This window comes from Geotrypetes seraphini, chromosome 12, assembly GCF_902459505.1.
Source record: "Geotrypetes seraphini chromosome 12, aGeoSer1.1, whole genome shotgun sequence".
Classification (NCBI taxonomy): domain Eukaryota; kingdom Metazoa; phylum Chordata; class Amphibia; order Gymnophiona; family Dermophiidae; genus Geotrypetes; species Geotrypetes seraphini.
In genome coordinates, this window is record NC_047095.1 from 104,733,117 (window position 1) to 104,759,434 (window position 26,318).

At 43.2% G+C, this 26,318-nt stretch overlaps 1 protein-coding gene across 1 annotated transcript in view; it reads left to right on the plus strand.

Annotated features, from left to right (window-relative positions):
- Positions 1 to 15,618: 15,618 nt before the first annotated feature.
- The window catches only part of LOC117346220 (vomeronasal type-2 receptor 26-like), a 45,390-nt gene continuing 34,690 nt past the window's right edge, over positions 15,619 to 26,318 (plus strand). The window contains exon 1 of the mRNA XM_033915623.1: positions 15,619 to 15,782. Within this exon, the coding sequence (XP_033771514.1) occupies positions 15,619 to 15,782 (164 nt within the window). The remainder of the gene's footprint in view (positions 15,783 to 26,318) is intronic.

Sequence of the window (26,318 nt, forward strand, 5' to 3'; positions counted from 1 at the left end):
TCACTAAATGAGTTCTCAGGCTGGTCTCCAGGACACACCTAGTCTGTCAGGATTTTAGAATATTCACTACTAATGTAACTAGTAGGGTTTTAAAAATTATAAGAAGCACTGATAGTGATAGATTTGCATACAATCTCATTCATGGAGGTAGACTAATGGTTAGGTTTGAATCCTGCTGCAGCTCTTTGTGATCATGTTCAAGTCACTTAAACCTCCATTGGCCAAGTAACAAAAAACTTTTATATTGTGAGCCCACTATGGACAGAGAAATTACCTTCATATACTACAGTATGTACAGCACTGCATATGTCTAGTAGTGCTATAGGAATGATAAAACATAGGAACAATGATGACAGCTAAAGGCCAAATGGCCCATCCAATCTACCCATCTGCTGCATCCACTATCTCCTCTTCTCTCTATAGCCTAAGGCTCAATACACCTGCATTGTGAAGTCATAGAGCATCATTGTTATAAATTAAGGCTGTTAACACTTGCATTGTGATGTCATAAAGCTCTAGGGTTACTGAAACAGAAACATGATGGCAGATAAAGGACAAATGGCCCATCTACAGTAACCATTATCTCTCGCTCTTTCTAAGAGATCCCACATGCCTATCTCAGGCCCTCTTGAACTCAGATACAGTTCCATGCATTTATCACCCTTTCTTTAAAAAAGTACTAGTAGATATCCTGTTCATCAGATTATCTTCATGTATTCCTAGATGGATAATTTTCTGTGGATATCAGCTGCTTATGATCATTTTGGAGGTACTTGCAGAGTACCTCCATATGCACATTGACTTCCCAGATAGTGGCTAAATATCTGTTTAACCATAGTGCTGATGGCAAAACCTATTCAGTGGCAGCTTCTATCCAGATGCTAACACACATAAAATTCAATTAAAAATCAAAATTTTTTTTATTGGATAATATAACATAACATAAAAGCCTTCTTCTATACCACATAATAGTAAAGATCCATGAGGTTTACAAAAATAAGGAGACATTCAAGGTGAATACATTCAGTTACCCAAAAATTTAGTGAATAAATAGGTTTTTAAGTGTTTCCTAAACTGTTGATATGAACCAGCGTTAGAGATCAGGGAATTTAAATCTTTATCCCAAGAAGCAGCTTGATAAGCTAAAAGACGCTGGTGGTATTTCTTGTATTTACATCCTTTGAGCAAAGGGAATGAGAAGAATGTAACTAATCGTCTTGAATGCTTTATATTAATAAAAGTAAAGGAATCTATTAAATAGCTAGGATTATTTTAATCACAGTTACTGGATTATTTTAATCACAGTTACTGGAATATAAAAAATATCTGTGAGCTCAATATTATCCACATCACCTATATATTTATTTATTAACCAACTTTTTCATGAAGAGATTCATCCAAAGTGGTTTACAATATACTGAATAACAATCAAACACTCTTAAATATTTGTCCTATCTGTCCTGACAGGCTCACAATCTAACTGTGGTACCTGGGGCAGTGGAAGGATTAAGTGACTTGCCCTGAGTCATAAGGAGCAGATTGGGATTAAATTCACAACCTCATGGTGTTGAGGCAACAGCTCTCACCACTACTTTACTCCTCGACTCTTTTCTGTAATATAATGTTCTGTGAATATGACTGGTTACACAGAAATAGGTCTTCACAATTGGTAACATAGAATTTGGATATCAGGTGCCCTGATGGTCCCACTCCAGTGCATTTGACTTACTGAAACTATGTATCCTGAAATCTAAAATAACTCTTGATTAGAGCCATTTTAGTGAGTTCACAAAATCTTTGGTACTCTCAAATGGGTCTGTTTCTAAGCAATAAGTGATCTAATGATTGAAATAGCTGCTTTCTGGGATATATTAGCATAAACTGATTCAATATGAAGTGTATCCAAAAGAAAGTCTGCACCACCTGATATAATTATTTCTAAAATGTTGATATCAACATGGAGTCTGTTAAGTATGATGCAAATAAAGGAATGAGGGATCTTTAAAATCTGTGAAAATAGCAGGGGTTCTAAAATTGATCCAATGACAGATACTCTTTAGCTACCTCATAGTGATGTGAGCAATGTATGAATTTCATGGAGCAAACAAATGGAACAACAGAGTGGATGAAAACCATTGGGTGCTATCTTATCCAGAGGAAGAAATTTATTCCATCAAGTTGACAATCAACACCTCTTGTTCCACAGTAAAACAGTACAATGACTAAATGACTCAACATGAATTGTAATTCAACCAAAAATACCTTCATCAGGAGTCCCAAATGAAATAGAAATAGCAATTAAGGCTCAAAATCTGTATAGTGTGCTATGAGTTAGGCAGTGATAGATGTCCTATTATTATTTAACTTAATTGTTTTAATTGATGATAAATGGCATGATAATTCACAGTGAAGAGGGAGAAAGTGGGGAGGTAACTTTACACATCAACCTATGACCGTGTTGAGTTTTAAATCATTTATTTGATACAACACATATAAATATCAGTCCATATAACATATCCCTCATCCCTTTCCTAACCAAGCTACTTGAACGTGCTGTTCACAGACATTGTATGGACTTTCTTTCTTCTCAAGATATTTTTGACCCACTTCAATCAGGCTTTTGCCCTCTCCATTCTAAGGAAATTGCCCTTCCTGAAGTCTCTAATGACCTGTTTCTGGAAAGATCATGGCCTGTACTCTATTCTAATCCTTCTCAATCTGTCTGCTGCCTTTGATACTGTTGATCACCACCTACTCCTCAATGCACTGTCCTTTCTAGGATTCCAGGGTTCTGTTCTCTTCTGGTTTTCTTCCTATCGCTCCCATTGTACTTTCAGTTTATGGTGGATCCTCCTCTACTGCTATCCCACTGTCTATTGAGGTACCTCAAGGCTCTGTATTGGGTCCTCTGCTCCCATTGTTTCAATTAGAGAATGACACAGTGGTGGTTTACCCGTGGCTACTGCGTTTAGCCGTGGGTAACCCGCCAAAAATGGGGAATGAAAATTAGCAGCCTCTGTAGGGACGGGGACAAGGCCATCACCGCCCCATGGAGCGGTGAATGGTCTTGTCACCGCAGTGAGGCATAAAGGATCGTGTGGTCCCGGCAGCCCCCACCCGCCCACCTGCACGTCGGCTCGATCGTTTAACCAGCTTCCTCTCTCCACCTCACCTTAGTTTGCCAGCTTTCTTTTTCAGCGACCGGAACGCTTTCAAAAGAGCCGCGCACGCGTGGCTGCTCAGTATTCAATCTTCTGCTCTGACCCAACCAGAAACAGGAAGTTGCAGCAGAGCAGAAGATTGAACTTTGAGCAGCCGCGCGTGCGCAGCTCTTTGAAAGCGTGCCGGTCGCCGAAAAAGAAAACCGGCAAACTAAGGAGAGCTGGAGAGCAGTAGCATACCAAGGGGGGGGGGGGTGGGAGGGGTGAAAAAGGTAATGGTGCCAGGCATTGGAGCACTGAGGCAGACCGCTTCTCCCCCCTCCCAGCTGAACCCCCGCTGACCCTCCTATCTCTCCCCCCCAAGTGAACCTTTCCGACCCTCCCAGCGAAAGCAGCAAACCTCCCTCCAGTAGCGTCGGCTTTCTCCTCCCTCTGCCGCATCACTGATGACATCATCAGTGACGCGGCAGAGAGAGGAGAAAGCCATGAAGGAGGTTTGCTGCTCTCGCTGGGAGGGTCGGAAAGGTTCACGGGGGGGAGATAGGAGGGTCAGCGGGGGTTCGGCTGGGAGGGGGGAGAAGCGGTCTGCCTCGGTGCTCCATTACCTTCTTCAGGCAGCAGCAGCATTTACAATTCGCTGCTGTTGCCGGCTTCAGGCCTTGTTCTTTGCCGGGTCCTGCCTACTTCCTGTTTTCATGAAGACAGGACCCGAAAGAGAGGAAGGCCTGAAGCGGGCAACAGCAGTGAATTGTGAATGTTGCTGCTGCCCGATGAAGTTCAGGACATTAGGACATCGGGGAAGGAGCAGGGAGAAATTGGCTGCTGGCTTCAGGGTGAGGGTAGGGAAAGAATCGTAGAAGTGGAGAAATTGGCACGATGGCTTTGTGGGGGCTAGTGTGAGAGAGAAAGAAAGGAAAAAATAAAGAGGGGGGGCCAGGGGGAGAGAGAAAAAAAGGCAGAAATAAAGAGGGGTCAGGGGGAGAGAGAAAGAAAGGCAGAAATAAAGAGGGGGTCAAGAGGGAGAGTAATAAAGGCAGAAAGAAAGAGGAGGGCCATGGGGAGAGAGAAATAAAGAGGGAGGCCAAGGGAAGAGAGAAAGAAAGGCAGAAATAAAGAGGGGAGCCAGGGGGAGAGAGAAAGAAAGGCAGAAATAAAGAGGGGAGCCAGGGGGAGAGAGAAAGAAAGAGGGGGGGCAGGAGAAGAAAGAAGAAGGATCAGAAGAAGGACCAGAGACTCATGAAATCACCAGACAAAAAGGAAAAATGATTTTATTTTCAACTTAGTGATCAAAATATGTCTGTTTTGAGAATTTATATCTGCTGTCTATATTTTGCACTATGGCCCCCTTTTACTAAAACACAATAGCAGTTTTTAGCGCAGAGAGCCTATGAGCGTCGAGAGCAGCGTGGGGCATTCAGCGCAGCTCCCTGCGCTAAAAAACGCTATTGCAGTTTAGTAAAAAGGGAGGGGGAATTTTTTTCTATTTTTGTATAGTTGTTACTGAGGTGACATTGCATAAAGTCATCTGCCTTGACCTCTTTAAAAACCCGAGGAATATGAATGATAATTAACATTTTCTCTGCGTACAGCGTGCTTTGTGTTTTTAAAATTTTATTGTTGGTAGATCATTTTGACTTGGCCACAAAGGTAAGGGGGAGGGAAGGGAGGGGAGCTGCTGAAAGACATCTAGTAATCCTTGCAGGCTTGACTGTGCAGGGAATTATTTTTGTAAAATCATGTTTTGTTATGTGACTGGCATTATCTAGATTTTAATTTCTATGAATGAATAGAATGAAAATGATATAAAATTACTTGCTTGCGGGGACCGCGTGTTCCGGCTCACACAAGGAAGGAGGGGGTGAAAGGGAAAAAGTTTCTCTTCCTTGGAAATAGATTCTGAAGTGACCTCATCAAAGAAGACCAGCACCAAATGTACAAGAAATCCCTTAAACAATGTCAAAAGAGCCCAAAATAGAAAACTGCTACTGCCTTGAGACTCCATTATTGAAGGAATCAACTTGAAATCACAGAAGAGACAGGAAAAGGTTAAATGCCTCATGGAATCCTCAGGTACAAAACACAAACCAAATTGTGAATGAAATCAGAGCAGACAGTAAGAATTATAAAATTGATGTCATTATCCATCTGGAAAAAAAGGCGTACAAGAAATAATGCCTCAGCAATACAATTTTCAGAAGTTCTATTTGCTCATGGTAAGGGAGAAGAGAGACTGCTAGTGATGGTGGGGGGACTGATAGAAGGTATGAAAGAAAGGTGGTAGAAAGGAACAGATGGTAAAGGAGGGAGGGAAGGGTGGTGGTGGAAAGGAATAGAACAGACATTGAAAGAGGGTAGAGAGGAACAGACCCGGAAAGGAAATGTGGAAGGCAGAGTGGGGAGAAGACGCTGGAAGTGAAGAAGACAGATGGCAGACTATGGGGGAGCGGAGGGAAGAAGATGGGTGCTAGACGGGGACGGTGACGGGGCGGTGAATGGGATGGCAGTGGCGGTGACGGGGCGGTGAAGGAAACGGCGGTGACAGGCGGTGCAGAGGATGGTGGGCCAGGGACAGTGCAGTGATGGGGACAGATTTTTTCCCTGTGTCATTCTCTATTTTCAATATCACTTCTATGTTAATGACTCCCAGACCTAGCTCTCTACACCAGATATCTCTACAGCAGGGGTAGGGAACTCCGGTCCTCGAGAGCTGTATTCCAGTCGGGTTTTTAGGATTTCCCCAGTGAATATGCATGAGATCTATTTGCATGCACTGCTTTCAATGCATATTCATTGGGAAAATCCTGAAAACCCAACTGGAATACGGCTCTCCAGGACTGGAGTTCCCTACCCCTGCTCTACAGGAATTCAGGCCTGAATCTCAGCCATTTGGATGCCTCACTGCCATCTAAAACTGAATATGACTAAACCTGAATGCCTTATCTTGCCACTTAAACCCACCTCCCCCTCTGCTGTTCTCTATTTCTCTGGATAACTCTCTCCTCCCTTTCTTATCAGCTCTCAACCTCAGGGTAATCTTTGACTCCTCTCTCTCCTTCTCTGTTCAGATCCAACAAACTGCTAAAACCTGATTATTCCTCCTCTATAATATTACTAAAATCTGACCTATCCTCTCTGAGCACACTACCAAAACCCTTATCCGCACTCACATCTCTTCTCACTTAGACTACTTCTCTCAGGGCTTCCACTCAACTGTCTCTCTTCCCTTCAATCCCTTTAAAATGCTGCTGCACCAGTGGTGTAGTAAGGTGGGTGGGGGTGGCACACTGGTCACCATCTTGGTGGGGTGCCAGCACTTTTCTACCACCCACAACACACTCATGCCCTCCCTTCCCCTGAACCTCTTTAAATCTTCACCAATGCAAGCAAATTCTTTGCTCTTGCCAGCCTGGCTCCTCTCTGAAAATATTTCCTGGTCACTGGGCCAGGAAATGACATCAGAGGGAAAGCCAACGCCAGTGCGAGCAGCAGGCTGGAGAAGATGCTCACACATTTAAAGAGGATTTTTAAAAAGTACATGGAAGGGAGGGCACATGTGTTGTTTGAGGGTGGGGAAGAAGCAGGGGGCAGAGAGGAGGGCATGGGATTGCCACTTCCTCAGGCACCTCTATGCTGCATGACTCATATTCCATGAGAGCTGCCATGCTCACATTACCCCTTTCCTTAGGTTACTTTATTGGTTCCCCATCCACTTCTTAATAAAGTTCAAACGCCTCTTACTGAATTACAAGTGCATTCACTCTGTAGCCCCTCAATACCTCTCCTCACTTATGTCCCTCTAGGCTCCACTATGAACTCCATTCATCAGGTAATTCCCATCTTTACTTTTCTTCTCCACTGCCAACTCCAGACTCCATCCCTTCTTTCTTGTTGCACTATATGCCTGGAACAGGCTGCCAGAGTCAATATGCCATGCTCCGTCTCTAGCAGTATTTAAATCCAAGCTAAAAGCCCACTTTTTTTGAAGCTGCTTTCAACTGACTGTTAGATACCTATACCCATTATAACATTCCTTCTAACAGAAACTCCCCACCCCGTTCAGTCTTGTCTGTCTGTCCAAATTGCATTGTAAGCTCTCCCAAGCAGGGACCATCCAATGAATGTACAGCGCTGAGTATGCCTTTCAGCGCTATAGAAATGATAAATAATAGTAGTAGTAGTAGTAATATTCAGTGGTTAATGAGATAGTGTGTTATGCCCACATGTTATGTGGGCATTTGCTCAGTTAATATTTGTATTGGATATGTATTAGTTATAGGTGCTTTGTGGACTCAACTACCCAGATGGCTTTGCTTTCTAGTGGACTGAGCTGCTTCCACAGAGCATGGGCCTGTCTTCTTCTTCAGTCTGGGGAGAGCAGGGGCCATATTTGCTGAGCACATGCCAGAGTGAGAGCCTAAGAGTGGTGTTCTCCCACCAGGTTTTTCACCCCTTCAATTCTGACAATCAAATACAGCTTAGATTACTTTTAAGTGTGGAGAACGATTTCATCTCCACAGAGTGGATATTCCTAGCGTAGCCCTGATATTCTTGTGGATTGAGAAGGAATGTACAGGCTTGAACTGCATTGAACTATCATCTGATTATAAGTTGTTTGCTTCATTATTAGATTCAAACAATTTTTATTGATGCAAACAATATCAAAAACAACATAAAAGCATCACATTGTACATAATACAACAATGTATCAAATAATATAAAATAAGAAGCATAAATACCCCCCACCTCCCCACCCATAACCCCTCTCCCCACCCCAATGGTATTCTCTAATTCACCTCACTAAGACACTCTAAAACAGCCATCTTAAGACCGCACTACGGCCCTTAGGATGCAAGGTTTGTAAGTAAGGCTCCCATATATTCATAAACATCAACTTTCACTTCTCAGGCCTTCCAGCATCTCTCGCCTCCCAGATGACTAACTGATGTAACTTGTTTCGCCAATGCCAAAACGTCGGGGGATCAGGGACCGTCCAATATTGTAAAATACATTTTTTGGCCAATAAACTCATCTTCCTACACAGCACCCGATGACCCCTAGGCAAATGTCTGAAAGCCTCTGGCAAATCTAAAACAAAATGGGTCGGAAAACTACGTAAAGATCTCCCAATTATTTTTGACATGTGGAGGGGCATAATCAAAAAAAACTTCTAAGTCCCCTTTTGGCCTAAGTACTTAAACGTTCAAAGCAGAAGCAGGGAAAGTGTCCATAACCAAAACAAATGTCCTTGTTTTGATTATGGCCTGCCTCTACTAAACGCCCAGATCACCACTACGTCTAAAAGTATACCCCCACGAAGTCTATACTTTTTGGCCATAATAAACAAAAAAAACGCCTATGTCGAACAGAAGGGCTTTTAGGCCAAGGAGGAGCCAGTCCTTCGCTTAAAGCTGGATTCTGTAACCGGTGTTTGTCAAACACAGCACTGGTTACAGAACCCCCCCCCCCCCAACACACACACACACACAACGATCCAGGCAGGAGGGTGCCCAAGCCCTCCTGCCATGTCGAAACACGATCCCCCTGACAACATTGGGGCAAGAGGGAACTCAAGCCCTCTTGCCCCGTCCAACCGCGACCCCCCCCGACAACATCGGGGCAAGAGGGAGCCCAAACCCTCTTGTCCCGCCGACTCCCCGACTCCCCGATGATATTGGGGTAAGAGGGAGCCCAAGCCCTCTTGCCCCGGCGATCATGCTCCCCCAACTCGATCTGGCCAGGAGAAAGCCCAAGCCCTCCTGGCCCCGGCAACCCCCCTCTGATTTAACGGGCCAGGAGAGAGCCCAAGCTCTCCTGGCCCCAGCGATCCCCTACCCCCCACCCCCCACTACATTACGGGCAGGAGGGATCCCAGGCCCTCCTGCCCTTGACGCAAACCCCCTCCCCCCAATGACTGCCACCCCTAGAACCCCTGATCACCCCCCCTGCTGACCCGCAACCCCCCCGGCCGACCCCAAGACCCCCCCACCCCCTTCCCCGTACCTCTTAAAGTTGGCTGAATGGACTGGGTGCCAAACCCGCCCGTCCGACAGGCAGCTGACTCAAGAATGGGCCCGGATTGGCCCAGCCATCCCAAAGCCCCGCTCACAGGTGGGGCCTCCTGGCCCGTTAAATCGGAAGGGGGGTCACCGGGGCCAGGAGGGCTTAGGCTCCCTCCTGGCCAGATCGAGTCGGGGGGGCACGATCGCTGGGTCAAGAGGGCTTGAGCTCCCTCTTGCCCCGATGTTGTGTGTGTGTGGGGGGTGATGCATCGCGGCAGGAGAGATGCCTCATCTCCCCTACCGCGATGCCATCACTCCTCTACCCGAGCAGCCGCGACCCACGGCAGGAGAGATAGAGCATCTCTCCTGCCGTGGGTCGCGGCAGTTCGGGTAGAGGAGTGATGGCATCCTGGTAGGGGAGATGAGGCATCTCTCCTGCCGTGATGCTTGCAGTGGGTAGGTTGCCGGCCACTGAACTGGTGGCGCCAGCAGCCATCAGCTCAGCGGCCCCTTTTTTGGCACTTAGACCTGGTTTGACTTCGTCTAAGTCAAAAAGGTCTAAGTGCCGACTAGGCAACCTGTTAATGTTTTGGTTATACCTGTTGTACGCCTAGGTGTAGGTCGGCCCACCTCTCGCCCACTGCCCGCCCTTTCCCCTCCTCTAAACACACCTCTTTTCTCTGTGTGCGTTTAGTGGCAGGGGAAAGGCCTAAGCTGTTTTTAGATATGTCTAAAAACCAGCTTTGGTTATAGGTACTTGGACGATCAGGCTTTTTGATCGTCCAAGTAGCCATTTAGGACACTTTTTAGACATTTTTTTTTTAAATTATGAACCCCATAGGATATTATTCTTTTCCAAAAATTTTGAATAATGGTACAATTCTAAAATGCATGTCTCAAAGTATGACTCCCAATCACACATTTATGACACAATGGTGTAGGGAGACTGCCACTATAATATAACTGTGTACGAGTGTAATAAGCACGTAATGTCACCCTATAGTATGTTTCTCTTAACCATGCACACGGGGTCACCCCCGGTGTCGACCTCAGAGTTTGAGCTATATATCCCAATGTCCCAAATTAAGCTTTAGATCTCTTTCCCATTTACCTCTAATGTACCTGTAGTTCTTCTCGGATAGAAACTTTTGCAATCTAGCATATATACAAGATACCGAAAGAGACACCCCCTTTTCCTGAGTAAACAACTGTCGTAATGTAGCCCCCATATGCAATCTCAATTGTGCTCTGTCAAGCGATCTCACATAGTGCTCCACTTGAAAACACGCAAACTGTGCATCCCAAGTATTTCCTACCTTAGCTAACAATTCTGCACGAGTCAACAGCTCTCCTTCATCTCCCAATATATGTTCTAAACATAAAACTCCTCTAGCTCCCCATAATCGGTACTCTCTAGATTACCTTCCAGGAGGAAAGGCCAGATTATCCTGCAAAGGCAAAAAATCAGTGACCAACTGATCATCTCCCAAGCCATGCACAAGCCAACGCCAAGCCGCTTGTAGGGTATTAAATAATAAACTTGAACAAAACGAAGAGGGCAATGCCCTACAGGAACTATGGACATAAGAACATAAGAACATAAGAAGTTGCCTCCGCTGAGGCAGACCAGAGGTCCATCTTGCCCAGCGGTCCGCTCCCGCGGCGGCCCATCAGGCCTATTGCCTGAACAGTGGTATCTGACTAATTTTATAAATTACCTCTAATCCTATCCCTATAACCTACCTCTACTCCTATCTGTACCCCTCAATCCCTTTGTCATCCAGATACCTGTCTAGACCTTCTTTGAAGCCCTGTAGCGTGCTTCTGCTTATTACATCCTCCAGTAGCGCGTTCCATATATCCATCACCCTCTGAGTGAAAAAGAACTTCCTGGCGTTTGTTCTAAACCTTTCCCCTTTCAATTTCTCTGAGTGCCCCCTTATACTTGTGGTTCCCCATAATTTGAAAAATCTGTCCCTGTCCACTTTTTCTATGCCCTTCATGATCTTGAAGGTTTCTATCATGTCTCCTCTAAGTCGCCGCTTTTCCAGGGAGAAAAGCCCTAGCTTTTTCAGTCTGTCAGTATATGAGAGGTCCCCTATACCCTTTATTAGCTTAGTTGCTCTTCTCTGGACTCTCTCAAGTTCCACCATGTCCTTCTTGAGGTACGGTGACCAGTACTGGACACAGTACTCCAGGTGCGGGTGCACCATTGCACGATACAGTGGCAGGATGACTTCCTTCATCCTGGTCGTGATACCTTTCTTAATGATACCAAACATTTTGTTCGCTTTCCTTGAGGCTGTGGCGCACTGCGCCGACGCCTTCAATGTTGTGTCTACCATCACTCCCAGGTCTCTTTCAAGGTTGCTCACCCCTAGCAGTGATCCCCCCATCTTGTAAGTGAACATCGGGTTCTTTTTTCCTACATGCATGACCTTGCATTTCCCTATATTGAAGCTCATTTGCCACTTTTTGGCCCACTCTTCCAGCGTTGTCAGATCTTTTTGGAGATCTTCACAGTCCTCCATGTTTTTGACCCTGCTGTATAATGTAGTGTCATCCGCAAATTTAATAACCTCACATTTTCTTCCTGCCTCCAGGTCGTTAATAAATATATTGAACAGGAGCGGTCCCAGCACCGACCCCTGTGGAACTCCGATCGTGACCCATTGCCAATCTGATTAATGGCCCTTTACTCCAACCCTATGTTTCCTGTCTGCCAGCCAGTTTTTGATCCATAGGTGGACCACCCCTTGCACCCCGTGGTTCCATAGCTTCCTTAGCAATCTTTTGTGTGGTACCTGGTTGAAGGCTTTTTGGAAGTCAAGGTAAATGATGTCTATGGATTCCCCTTTATCCACCTGGCTGTTTACCTCCTCAAAGAAGTATAATAAGTTTGTAAGGCATGACCTGCCCTTGCAGAAGCCATGCTGGCTCGAATTAGCTGCCCATTGTTTTCGATGTGTTCCCAGATGCTGTCTTTAATCAGCGCTTCAATCATCTTACCCGGGACCGAGGTCAAGCTCACCAGCCTGTAGTTTCCTGGGTCTCCCCTTGAGCCTTTCTTGAAGATGGGCGTGACATTTGCTATTTTCCAGTCCTCCGGAATCTCTCCAGTTTTTAAGGATAGGTTGCATATTTGTCGAAGTGGCTCAGCTATTTCGTTCCTTAGTTCCTTGAGTACCCTTGGGTGAATGCTGTCCGGACCTGGCAATTTGTCGCTCTTTAGCCTGTCTATCTGCCTGAGGACATCCACCTTGCTCACCTCTAGTTGGACCAGATTTTCATCCTGATCTCCTTTTACGATCTCCTTGGGTTCCGGAATGTTGGTTGTGTTCTCCCTTGTGAAAACTGACGTGAAGAACTCATTTAATCTGTCAGCTATCTCCTTTTCCTCTTTTACCACTCCCTTTCTGTCTCCATCATTCAAGGGTCCCACTTCCTCCCTTTCTGGTTTCTTCCCCTTGACGTACCTGAAGAATGATTTGAAGTTTGATGCTTCCCCTGCCAGTCTTTCTTCATATTCTCTTTTTGCTTTCCTAACCACTCGGTGACACTCCTTTTGGTGTATTTTATGCTCCTTTTAGTTGTCCTCTATCTGGTCCTTTTTCCATTTTTTGAATGATGCCTTCTTATCACTTATCGCCTTTTTCACTGCATTTGTTATCCACACTGGGTTTTTTGTTCTATTTTTTTTTTCACCCTTTCCTGAACTTGGGGACGCACAGGTTCTATGCTTCGTGCACCGTGCCCTTGAGTAGGGTCCAGGCTTTTTCTACGGACCCCATCTTCCTTGCGGTGTCGTTGAGTTTCTTTACCACCATTTTCCTCATGGCATCATAATTCCCTTTTTTGAAGTTGAGTGCTGTCGTTGTAGTTCTTTTCAACTTTGATGATCCAATTTCTAGCCTGTAATGGATCGTGTTGTGATCGCTGTTTCCTAGTGGGGCTAGTACCGCCACCTCCTTAGCGGGTCCCCCTAGTCCGTTGAAGTTTAGGTCAAGAGTGGCATCTCCCCGTGTTGATTCCGTGACCAGCTGTTCCATGAAACAGTCCCTCGTGACCTCCAGGAATTTGGTCTCCCTCATGCAGTTTGAGTGCCCGATGCTCCGGTCTATTCCCGGGTAGTTGAAGTCCCCCATCACCACCACACTTCCGCTTTTGCCTAACTGCCTCAGTTCAGCCTCCAGGTCCTGGTCGATTTCTTCTGATTGTCCAGGTGGGCGATAGTACAGACCCAATTTTATGTCTGCTCCTGCTCCTCCTGGTAGCTTAACCCATAGTGATTCCAAGTCATCCGCCCTTACTCTTGTTTCCATCCTGGTTGAAGGTATGGAATCTTTTATATATAGCGCTATTCCTCCACCCTTTTTGTGTGACCTATCTCTCCTGTAGAGTTTGAACCCTGGTAAAGTCACATCCCATTTATTGTCATCAGTCCACCACATTTCTGTGACTCCAATTATGTCTAGGCCCTTTTTGCTGGCTAAGACTTCCAGCTCTCCCATTTTAGTCCTTAGGCTCCTAGCATTAGTGTACAGGCAATGTAAGTCCCGGTTGTTCACCTTTCTTGCTGGTTTTCCTCGTGATTTGGCACTCCTGGCGACCCCCTCGTGAGTTGCTAGTCCCCAAGCCTCGTCTCGGTCATCCTCCTCCTGTGGTGTATCTGTTCGTCCTCTGCCTGTTTCCCCATTTTTGGTTGTCTCTCTTGATTCTGTTGTTCTCTGTTAGTCCTGCTTACCTATTTCATTTGTGCCCTAGACCCCTGCGATTCATCCTTAGGTCCTTTTTCAAAAAATTCCAACTCAGACCTGAGCCCTCTTTTACAGTGCCCTTGTTCAATATCCTTGGCCCTGGTCCTCTGCATTGCGTCCTTAGGTCCTTTTCCCAAAAAAATTCCCACTCAGTCTTGATCCCTTTTTTACAATGTCCTAGCTCAATGTCCTTTGCAAATATATTGAAAGGAGCAAAAAACTCCTGTTCCATATGAGGTGGGGTGTAAGTGTTGGTCATATTTATCCAATCTCCAAAATGGCGAAGCAGACATGCATAATTATAGATTCGCAAATCAGGTAATCCTAATCCCCCCTATTCCAAAATCTCAACAATTGTGTCAACTGTAATTTAGGTTTCTTGACCATCCAACAAAAACGAGAAACTTTTTTTTATAAAAAATGTGTAAATCCTTCTTTAGCAAGCAAAATGTCAAAGTCTGTAACACATACAACCATTTGGGAAAGATAAACAACTTAACCAAGCAGATGCGTCCCATCAAGAAAAGGGGTAAAGCTTCCAAGTGTTCAGCAAGAGGTCCATCTTTTGTTGAAGTTTATCCACATTAAGACAATATAATTGAGAAGTCAACATAGTCATCACAATCCCTAAATACATAAACTGCCTTTTGGCCCAAATCAAAGGAAACTCCGTCCCCCATAAGGCCTGAACTTCCACAGAGGATGCCAATGCCTACGATTTATCCAAATTTAATTGGAAACCAGAATAATCACCATATTCTTTATTCAATTTCAATAAAGCCTGTAAGGAAGGGAAAGGATCCGTAAGGTGCACTAAAGTAGCATTTCCAATATCAATCCCTCTTATAGATGGCATTGCATATATGTCCCTAATAAGAGGGTCTAAAGTAAGCACAAATAATAATGGCGATAAGGGACATCCCTGTCTCATCCCCCTATAAATCAATTATAAATTTTCTGTTTCAAAATCCTTCAACACCAATTTTGCTTGTGGAAAAGAATATAAAGCTCACACCGCAGAAACAAAAAAACCCATCAAAACCATAAGCTGTTAAGATATCATAAGGGAAGTCCCACCTTACTCTATCAAATGCCTTTTCAGCATCAAAGCTAACCATTACTGAAGGGAAATTGTGAATCATTCGCTGCTCCAAAGACAGCAACAATTTCCTAACATTTTTAGCAATTGTTCGTCCCTTCACAAATCCCACCTGAGCATCATGTATAAGGGAGGGTAGTACAGTGGCCAACCTATTTGCCAAAATTTTAGCTAACATTATTAAAGAATTGTTCAATTGATTCAGAATCTGGCTGGTGACATCAAAAATTACAGAATTAGGGGTTGGCTGAACAGGAAACTCTTACAGTGGCCAGTAAAGTGTAGTTACTTACCTGTAACGTAGGTTCTCCATGGACAGCAGGATAGTCAGCCACATATGGGTGTTGTCCCAACAGCTCCCAATTTACGGATAAGCTCTCCAATAGCTGAGAGAGATTTTTTTTTTCTCTCTGAGCACGTACAGTGCCCGGGCACCACTGGGCATGCCCGAGCCCTACTCATTTCCCCCCTGCTTCCCCCTAATCCCCAGTCTTTAGTTTCCGCCCGTTCCCATCAGTCGGATTTTTCCACAGCTCTCCACTTTTTCTACAATCAAAACTTGTTCTACTTACCATCTTGAAGATGCCAGAAACATCAAAGAAATGTCTGGGATGCAGGAAAAGGATGAGTACACTGGACCCTCACGACCTGTGCATTCACTACTTGGGCACAGCGCACGAGGAACAGTGTTGTGTGCACTGTGTCCGTCTGTCTCCACGGGCACGCAAGCTAAGGAAGAGGGCACTAAGAGACTTCTTGAAGAGAAGTGAGACCCGAGAATCTTCCTCCAGCAGCCATCCTCATCGGAGTGTAGCAGCGGGGGATCCACAGACGAATCCAGTAAGGATCCTCCAGGACATCCTGGCTCAGTTAACCCCCCTGCCTGCAACTGGCCCAGTCGAGAAATCTCTCCCGGAGCTCCTGCATACTGCCGCTTACTGCCAGCCTCTACAGGAAGCCGATCGGAGTTCACCCTCCACCCCCCCTCCTGAAGACATCGGGAGCACCATCGGCTTCTGCCCAAGCGGGCACATCGCTGGGGGCGCCTCCCGGTCTCGCACACACCCCCAAGTGTGGACCGGAAGCGACGCCATCTCCCTGCTCCTCCACAAGCTGATCCAGCATTAAGCCACACCCCCCAGCAATGAGGGAGCAGCGAATTGAAAAGGAGCCCGGGGAGAAACCAGCCTGCATGCATCACTGAAGGGAAATTGTGAATCATTCGCTGCTCCAAAGACAGCAACAATTTCCTAACATTTTTAGCAATTGTTCGTCCCTTCACAAATCCCACCTGAGCAGTGGCCAACCTATTTGCCAAAATTTTAGCTAACATTATTAAAGAACTGTTCAATTGATTCAGAATCTGGCTGGTGACATCAAAGATTACAGAATTAGGGGTTGGCTGAACAGGAAACTCTTACAGTGGCCAGTAACTTAGAGAAGTCCTTGTTTCAACACAAAAACCTGAAGACTATGCAGAGAGCTGTATCTGTATAGAAGGAGTTAGACAGCACACAGTGTTTGGGACACACGTAGGGCTCCTTTTACGAAGCCGTTGCTAGCGGGTTTAACGCGCGTGACTTTTCATCACGCGCTAACCCCCGTGCGGGCCGAAAAACTACCTCCTGCTCAAGAGGAGGTGGTAGCGACTAGCGTGTCCGGCGTTTTAGCGTGCGCTATTATGCACGTTAAATTGCTAACGTGCCTTCGTAAAAGGAGCCCCTAGTCATTCAGATTTTTAAGTCATCTATAATTAATTACACACTTCTAGTAGCACTGTAGAAATGACAGAAAGCAGTATCAGAGGTAATAATAGCATTTGTTTATACTGTATGCAAATTATTCATGCATATTTATCTCATTCACATTCAGTGTGGATATCTTCATTATCAAATTTGCTAGGTACATCCTTGGATAATTTATTTTATTAAAAAAAAAATTATTTTCCTCCTACAACCTAGGTGGATTACAATAAAACAAACACAGGATATTTCACATAATCTTCACAATAAAACAAACTACAACAAGTAACTCAACTACATCAAGTCCAATCCTGAAAAAAAACCACACTCGACCCTAATATGTCTAGCATCTTTAGACCTGTCTCTAACCTACCCTTCATCTCCAAAATCATGGTAAAAAACAGTATTAAACCAATTGCACACATTTATTGATAAAGAAGGATCCCTATCTGCCTTCCAATTGGATCCAGGAAATTCCACAGTACTGAAACTGTCCTTCTTGACATCATTGATGGCGGCTGGAAACTCATGGATAAGGGTAATGGTGTTCTTCTGGTGTTGCTGGATCTCAGTGCAGCATTTGACACTATTGACTATCCTCGCCTCATTGAACAGCTCTCTGAAATTGGAATCTGAGATATTGCGCTACAATGGTTCACCTCTTTTCTGAATAACAGATCCCAAAGCGTTCTGCTCAATGATATGCTACTGAAATTGAAACCAATCAAATATGGTATTCAACAGGGGGTTCTGTTATCCCTCTACTATTCAATCTCTATATTAGACCTGTCTTAGACATAGCCAGCAAATATCAAATACAGATTCGCTCCTTCATGGATAACATCCAACTGTATCTATCGCTAGAAGAAGCCTGTGACACCCAGATTGTGAAACTCCTATACTGCCTCTCGGAAATCAAAAACTGGATGTCCACCAACAAAATACAACTAAACACCTCCAAGAACTCCTTTGGATCCACAAAGAATGCTGCAACCCTGCCTGTCCCTCAAGGTGCTGGGACTCAACTACTATAACTGCAAAAGACCAAGGCCTCCTTTTATTAAACTGTGCTGACAGTTTTTAGCACTGGGAGCTGCGCTGAATGCCTCATGCTGCTCCCAACACTCATAGGAACTCTATGAGTGTCGAGAGCAGTGCAGGGCATTCAGTGTGGCTCCCCATGCTAAAAACTGCTAGCGCAGTTTAATAAAAGGGATAGCAACTGTGCAGCCTAGGAATACACCTTGATGACAACCTGTCACTTTCCAACCATATCTCCCAGGTGTTATCTTCCTTATATTACTACCTACAACAACTCCAAAAAATAAGGAACTACTTTTCAGAGTCTGACTTCTCCCAACTACTCTATGCCTTAGTACTCCCCCGCATGGATTACTGTACTGCGCTATTCAACAGTCTCACAGTGAAGAATGTACATCATCTCCAGTGTGTTCAAAATGTGGTGACCAGTCTTCTAAAAAACCTTTGTGCCCATGACCCTGTCATCCAGGCTCTAGCATCATCTCACTGGCTGCCCAAAGCCAAATGTTGTGTCTTCAAGGGCCTGCTTCTAGTGTTCAAATCCTTGCATGACATGGCACCAGGTTATGCAATGACTAAGCTTCTTCCATACATACCGAACCAGTTTCTCTGCTCCCAGGGTGGAATACACCTCAAAACACCCCCTGGTTTTGCCCTGCAACTGCAAATTGCCAAACAATAATCCTACTCCCACTTCATACTGAGCCACTGAACTTGATTACCCCATAGATCAGATCCCTTGAAAGACTCCTCAACGTTAGGAAAGCAATAAAAACATACCTCTTCACCTAACCCCCTGTGCTTGACCAATGGATTACAAATAATTTTACATTGGTACCAGAACCTGGTATGTGTCACATAAGGAAAGCTTATAAGGTAAAATCTTGTACTATAACTATGGCAAATCTAGGATAAGACTTCTACTGGAAAACTTGCACTGTAAGAAAAACCAGGGTTAATTGTAACCGGTAAACTGTATATTAGTATTAGACCCTTAATATTTGTCTAGTTAGGAAAAAAATTGTATCGTAAACTTGTACTGAAATTATGGCAAAATCCAGTGCAATCCTGTTAACTATATACTATGAATGTTTAACCTGTAAACCATTCTGAGCACTTTGGGAACAATGGGTTAGAAAATGAATTAAATGAATAAATATGTATTGAAACCAACTTCTGAGCTGGTGTAACTGTGTCCATTGGCATTTGGACATTAGAACAAACTCAATAAGTCAGTCCTAAGATTGCAGATACAGTTCTATACACAGTGACCTCTGCTGGACCAACAGGGAATCAAATACTTGGCAGATTCTAACCATTTTTTCCACAGCTATTTTCATCTTCCTACAATCCAGATACACAAAATACTTTTTTAGGGTATCATTATCTATTTCACCAAGTATTTCAGTCAAATTAATATTTGTCTCTTTATTAATGAAAGGGTCACTTCTGCAAGGTTATACTTTTTTTTAATAAGACCAATAACTGATATTTAATATTAAATGCACAGATCAAGAGCAGATATCCCTCAAGGCTGAACCTCTGAGCAATAGGGCCAAATAATGACCATATGCTGTCTCTATAGACTTTGGATCTCAGCTAGAAATAGAGTTGGACTTCCATGCCTTCCTGACATTCTGTTTTGTGAGCATTCAGTATATGATTTCATTCAACATCTTGAATTCAAAGTTACAATTGAATGAGATCACCAAGACCTGCAGAGCATCCTCCGCCAAGCCCAAGACAAATCTGAAGAGCAGGAAGGAAAGGATTTACCAAAGAAAATGCTATATCACATCTTGAAAGGTTTCTTGATGTTTTACAATGTGCTGTGGAAGACCTCTGGGCACCGATGCACACTGGAACACGACTGGAAGTTTTTTCCAGGTTACTACAAGGATGGGGACATTATGATCGGGGCAATTTTAACTGTGAAACGTTATCAGCAAACTGAACTTTTGTCCTTTACATCTCCCCTCATTAAAGGAATCTACTCGTAAGTACCATCAACATTTAGCTCCTATTCAAATCATACTTGTCAATCACACCCACAAGAATACTGTGGAAACATTGACAATGTTAGTAGACCATGTTGGGGGGGGAATATTCAAAGTGATTTTGGTGGCTGCTGACCAGTTAAATCATTTTGCCGGGACTAGGAGTTCATATTCAGAGGCACTTAGGTGGCTCACGTGTCACTGAATATCGTGGATAGAGCCACAAATAAATAAAATCTCAAAGCCAACTCTTCTGGAGACTTACTGGGATTTGAGTAAACACTTTAATTCTTACCTCATAAGTGCTCCAACATAGCTTATATGTTCATAGTATACCTATGAGCATTGGAGCACTTCATGTGCCATGCCACGGTAGAAACCTCTGCAAACAAACCAAAACTGCAGACTTGTACACGGTGCAGGCAAATTTTATTTTGACAAATAAATCTTAACTAAAAACCTTTTACCAGACAGGGGACCCAACACGGTCCGTGTTTCGGACAACCTTCATCAGGGGTCCATGGTAATAAAGGTAAAAAGAAATATATCACAAAAAAGAAGCCTGGAAAGATAGCGTTTGGTAGCACACCAGTGAATCTCTGAAATGCACTACAAGTTCGTCCTCTACCATAGCTTAGTAAACAAAGGCCTTTATTTGGTGACCCATGGTGCTGAATATCAATTTAAGTGGCTATGTATTAACAGGTTTAAAAATAACAATATTCAAAGCTGGTGTCCGCACAGGCTCCAGCTTTGAATATCCAGGAATAATAGCAGTGAGCAGAAACACTCACCACCAATGGCAGTGTATTGATATTTTTATGTTTTCAAATGTTATGTTAATGATTAGCTTCCATTGAATTTTACCTCTTGATGTACATTTTGGCCTCCTTTTATCAAGCCACACTAGTGAGGTTAACGAGATTGACTTTTCATCACGCGCTAACCCCAGCGCTGGCCAAAAACTACCGCCTGCTCAAGAGGAGGCGGTAGCGGCTAGTGCGGCCAGTGTTTTAACGCGCACTATTACATGCGTTTAAACCGCCAGTGCGACTTGATAAAAGGAGCCCTTTGTAGTTTTACAGGAAATGTTGAAATACGGAATCCTATTGTTTCATTCACCTTAAAAGCATATAGCAGGGACAGGGCTTAAAATGTAAAATTCAATTAAAAATCTAAATCTTTTTTATTGGACAACATAACATAACATAAAAGCCTTCTTCAAAGAATGGCCACCCGGATGGTCTCGGGACTCAAGGATCTACCATACGAAAAACGGCTTGACAAATTACAGCTATACTCGCTCGAGGAGCGCAGAGAGAGGGGGGACATGATCGAGACGTTCAAGTATCTTACGGGCCGCATCGAGGCGGAGGAAGATATCTTCTTTTTCAAGGGTCCCACGACAACAAGAGGGCATCCGTTGAAAATCAGGGGCGGGAAACTACGAGGTGACACCAGGAAATTCTTTTTCACTGAAAGAGTGGTTGATCGCTGGAATAGTCTTCCACTACAGGTGATTGAGGCCAGCAGCGTGCCTGATTTTAAGGCCAAATGGGATCGGCACATGGGATCTATTCACAGGGCAAAGGTAGGGGAGGGACATTAAGGTGGGCAGACTGGATGGGCCGTGGGCCCTTATCTGCCGTCTATTTCTATGTTTCTATGTTTTTCTATACCACATAACAGTAAAGATCCATGAGGTTTACAAAAGTAAGGAGACATTTCAGTTACCCAAAAATTTAGTGAACAAATAGGTTTTTAAGTGTTTCCTGAACTGTTGATATGAACCAGCATTAGACATCAGGGAATTTAAATCTTTATCCCAAGAAGCAGCTTGATAAACTAAAAGATGCTGGTGGTATTTCTTGTATTTACATCCTTTGACCAAAGGGAATGAGAAGAATGTAATTAATCGTCTTGAACGCTTTATATTAACAAAAGTAAAGGAATCTATTAAATAGCTAGGATGTGGGAACCATCATTACACTGGTTCCCTGCCTTCCATAAAGCATAGTGTGCAATGGCTTGGATGTTACTCAAAGAAATCACTGGTATTCCAATTGCCTATATCAAAAACATGTTTAGAACTACCTATACTTACCTTGTTGTTCTTGTTGCCCTCCTGTCCAGCGTTTAACTATCATGTATCACAAACTGTATAAAATTAATCCATATAAAGTGCTTGTGTGATAAAGTGCTGTCCAGTGTCATTTTAAAATGACATAGTCATGCTTGCAATCAGGTCTAATCTTTCACTGCCTTCACTGACTGATTTGCTATACATTTTGAAAGCTTGAATAAAGAAGTGGATAAAGATAAACCAGCTGATGTAGTTTAATTCTGGATCACAAAAAAATCTTTCAAAGTGGAAAAACTGGGTTAACAGAGAAACATAAAATTTTGTGTTTTATGGCAGAGTGAAATTTCTGTTAAGAAAATAGAGCATAACAACTGGTCGTGTGTTAGAATTATAAGTTTAATTCTGGATGCCACATCTATTAACATTCTAATTCATTCATCAGTAATTTCTTATCTCGATTACTGTAATGCTCTACACAAAGGCATTAGCTGCACCGCCTCCAAATAATTCAAAATACTTAAATCAAGATCATTACCAACTTTAAAAAATATGACCGAGTAACCCTGTTGTTGATAAAAGCTCATTGGTTACCAATTGGTCATAGGATCACTTATAAAATTCTCCCTTTGACCCTTAAAACCTGTACCAATTGTCCTGAATTTATAAACTGATTATTAATTCCTTGCAATCCTTCTAGTTCTCTATGATCTGCTTCTCATCATCTTCTATCTGTTCTCTCAATTAATCATATCTATACATTCCGTACATCCATTTCTTTCCAGATACTGCCCCATCGCTATGACATTCTGCACCTATTAACTTAGAAGAAAAGTCATTCAGACAGTTTAAATCTAAATTAAAGACTAACATGCATGTGTTAGCAGTTAGTGCGTGGTTAGCACACGCTAAAATACTTAGTGCATGTTAGTCTATGGACGTGTTAGCGTTTAGCACATGCGTAGATTTAGCACATGCTAAAAACGCTTAGCACACCTTTGTAAAAGAGGGAGTAAATGTATTTGCCCTATGCAACAAATGTATTGTATCACTAGCTACTATACTTGTATTGCCTTGCTACTATGGTCATCTCCCTTAACATGTATTCAGTCCTACACACAGTACATAGGAATTATCTCACTGTTACCGTTCATCCTATCAGTACATTGTTCTGCATATCTGCTATGTGTAAATTTGTATACTTTGTTGCTATCCTTTCACTATCCCCCTCCTTTACAAAGGTGCGCTAAGTGTTTTTTAGCACATGCTAAATCTATGTGCACGCTAATGTGTCCATAGACTAACATGCATGCATTAGTTGTTAGAGCACACTAAAACGCTTAGCATGCCTTTGTAAAAGGACCCCTATGTATGTAAAATTGTAACCCGTTCTGGGTTCATCTGGGAGGATGGGCTAGAAAATTGACTAAATAAATAAATAAAGATGCATTCAATGTTTGACCATCCTTATCGGGATGATTTGCAATTTTAATAGGATTTTAATACTGCTAAGAAATTTAAAACCACCTCTCCTTCTGTACGTACCTTTTATGTTTCTTTCCTATTGCAGATTAGACTGCTGCCCCCCAAATATAATGAAAGTTGCTCCAGTCACACTTAAAGCCAAGTTATACAACTGGATCTCCTCTCTTTTACTAACTGGTACTTTTTCTGAGGATTTAGGCCAGATTCTGATCACCCCAATCATCAAAAATCTTAGAGAATCTACCAAACTGACATCTAATTACAGACCGATTGTGAACACTCCCTTGTTCGTTAAGCTGATGGAAGGCTTGGTCAACCAGGAACTAGTAATGTATTTGGACAAATTTAGCGTACTGCAACACAATCAGTCAGGTTTTCGTTCTGGGTTCATCACTGAAACTGTCATTGCATCACTTCTGGATTTCCTTCATACCTTATTCAGTCAGGGTACCGGTGCTCTAATTCTGCAACTAGACCTAAGTAGTGCCTTCGATCTGGTTGACCATGCCATTCTGATTGACTGTTTGGAGTCAATTGGTCTTTCAGGTAACGTGTTAGAATGTTTTCGGGGTTTTTTGAGTAAACGGTCATATCAAGTCTATAGTGACAATAAAAAATCCTGTAGTTGGGTAAACTCTTGTGGAGTCCCGCAGGGCTCTCCTCTGTCCCCTACATTGTTCAACATCTACCTGGTCTCAATGGGGAATTTACTACACTACTTAAAAGTTAAATTTTATATCTATGCTGATGATGTCACTATAGTTATACCCCTTACTACTCTGATCTCCGAGACAAAGATTAATCTATTATCCATTCTAAAGCAAATTGAACTATGGATGGCCAAATTCAAATTGAAGCTCAACACAGATAAAACTAAATTTTTCCTGGCAAGTCCTAACTTCAAAACCAAAGACTCATTGATCTCCTTGAATGGTCAGGTCTTCCCTATTGACCATTCCATAAAAATTCTAGGAGTGACTCTGGACCGCCAACTTACTCTAAATGCTCACACAGATTTATTGGTTAAAAAATGCTTCTCGTTACTATGGAAACCCAGAACCATCAGAAAATACTTTGATGCAGCATCTTTCTGCTTATATTTGGTCTGGCCCCCCCTTACCTAGTTTCCCAATTTAACCTGGCAAGTTCTATTAGGCCCACACAAAGAATACATCTGTTCACATATCCGACAATAAAGACCTGCCACTACAAAAGATTCTTGGACAGAACCCTTGCCTTCCAGGCAGGCAAATGGAATGATTGTCTGAATAACATTATCATGCACTCCTCAACCTACTTCAATTTTAGAAAATTGGTAAAAATGAGTTTGTTCAATCGATTTGTAAACTAAGAATTTTTATAGCTCTGCTAATCCAACCAGTAACCTTATGAACTATATAGTTTTCCACTTCTTTCATTATGTAAGATTGTATTGATGACTTTGAAATGTGACCTCTTCGCTGATTGTCCAGCGCTTCTTGTAAACCGCCTCAAACTTCATGGCATTGGCGGTATATAAGAATAAAAATTATTATTATTATTGTATTTCTTCCCCTTTTTTCTCCTATTGTATCTGTATGCTTATATGTCCTATTTGTGATACTTTATGTTTAGGTCATTGTGAAAAACCTATTTTTTTATATACACAGCCTTGAAACTTTGTATAGACGATTTAGCACATTTTCAATAAAACTTGAAACTTTTTAATACACCAGAATTAGATTTTCAGGAAACTTTTGAAAAAGTCTCTCATGGGAATGCAAGCAGCTTCCAAGAAGGCAGAGAAGCGGTACACAGGCCTGTGGAATACGATTGGGCGAGCTGAACCACACTTGATGGAATTTTATATTTCTTATTTTTCCTTTAGCCTGGGGCTCAGGTAGACTGATCCTGGGGAACTAGTGAATTCCTGGGGGTGTCACAGCCTCTAATGGAGAGGCCATGAATGATTTTATCCTCCCAAATATATGATTTGGGTGGGTCCTCATTGGGGTACCACAGCAAACCTTGTTGGCTGTGATACCTTGTTTTGTATGCGTACATAATTGTTTCTGGTGAAAAGGGAGAGATTCCGTACAAATGTAAGGAAGTTCTTCTTCACCCAGAGAGTGGTAGAAAATTGTAGCGCTCTTCCAGAGTCTGTCATAGGGGAAAATACCCTCCTGGGATTCAAGGCAAAGTTAGACAAGTTCCTGCTGAACAAGAACGTGCACTGGTAGGGCTAGTCTCAGTTAGGGCACTGGTCTTTGACCAGAGGGCCGCCGTGTGAGCGGACTACTGGGCATGATGGAACACTGGTCTGACCCAGCAGCGGCAATTCTTATGTTCTTATGTTGTGAATTGGGAACTGCTTAAATGAGAAAAAAACCTAGAGTGTAGGGTTAAATTCTTGATGGAGAAGGGAAAATAGTAGGGTTTCCCCAAGGGTCTGTGCTGGGTCAACTGCTTTTTAACATATTTATCAAAGGTCTAGAGATAGGAATAACTAGGGCTCATTTTACTAAGCTGCGGTAGCGTTTTTAGCGTGTGCTACAGATTAGGCCACGCTAATCCCCATGCCACACGGAGAAACTAACACCAGCTCAATGGAGGCATTAGCATCTAGCGCACATGGTAATTTAGTGCGAGCTAAGCGTGTGCTAAAACCGCTAGCACAGCTTAGTAAAAGGATCCCCTAGTGAGGTTATTAAATTTGATAATGTTCTCCAATCTTTGAAGGGAGATGCAAAAACGTTGACGAGAATTTCTTCTTTTGAGACCCGGCGTCATTTCAGTGGTGGCTACATTCTATCTGAGGCACCCTTGCAAGTGCATAGTTTGCCACCGTTCAAGCATAATGTTAGAAATTATTAAGAAAGGACTAGATAATAAAACAAAGAATATTTTAATGCCCCATGATGTGACTGTACCTTGAATATTTTCTGCACTGCATCTCAAAAAAGATACAGCAAAAATAG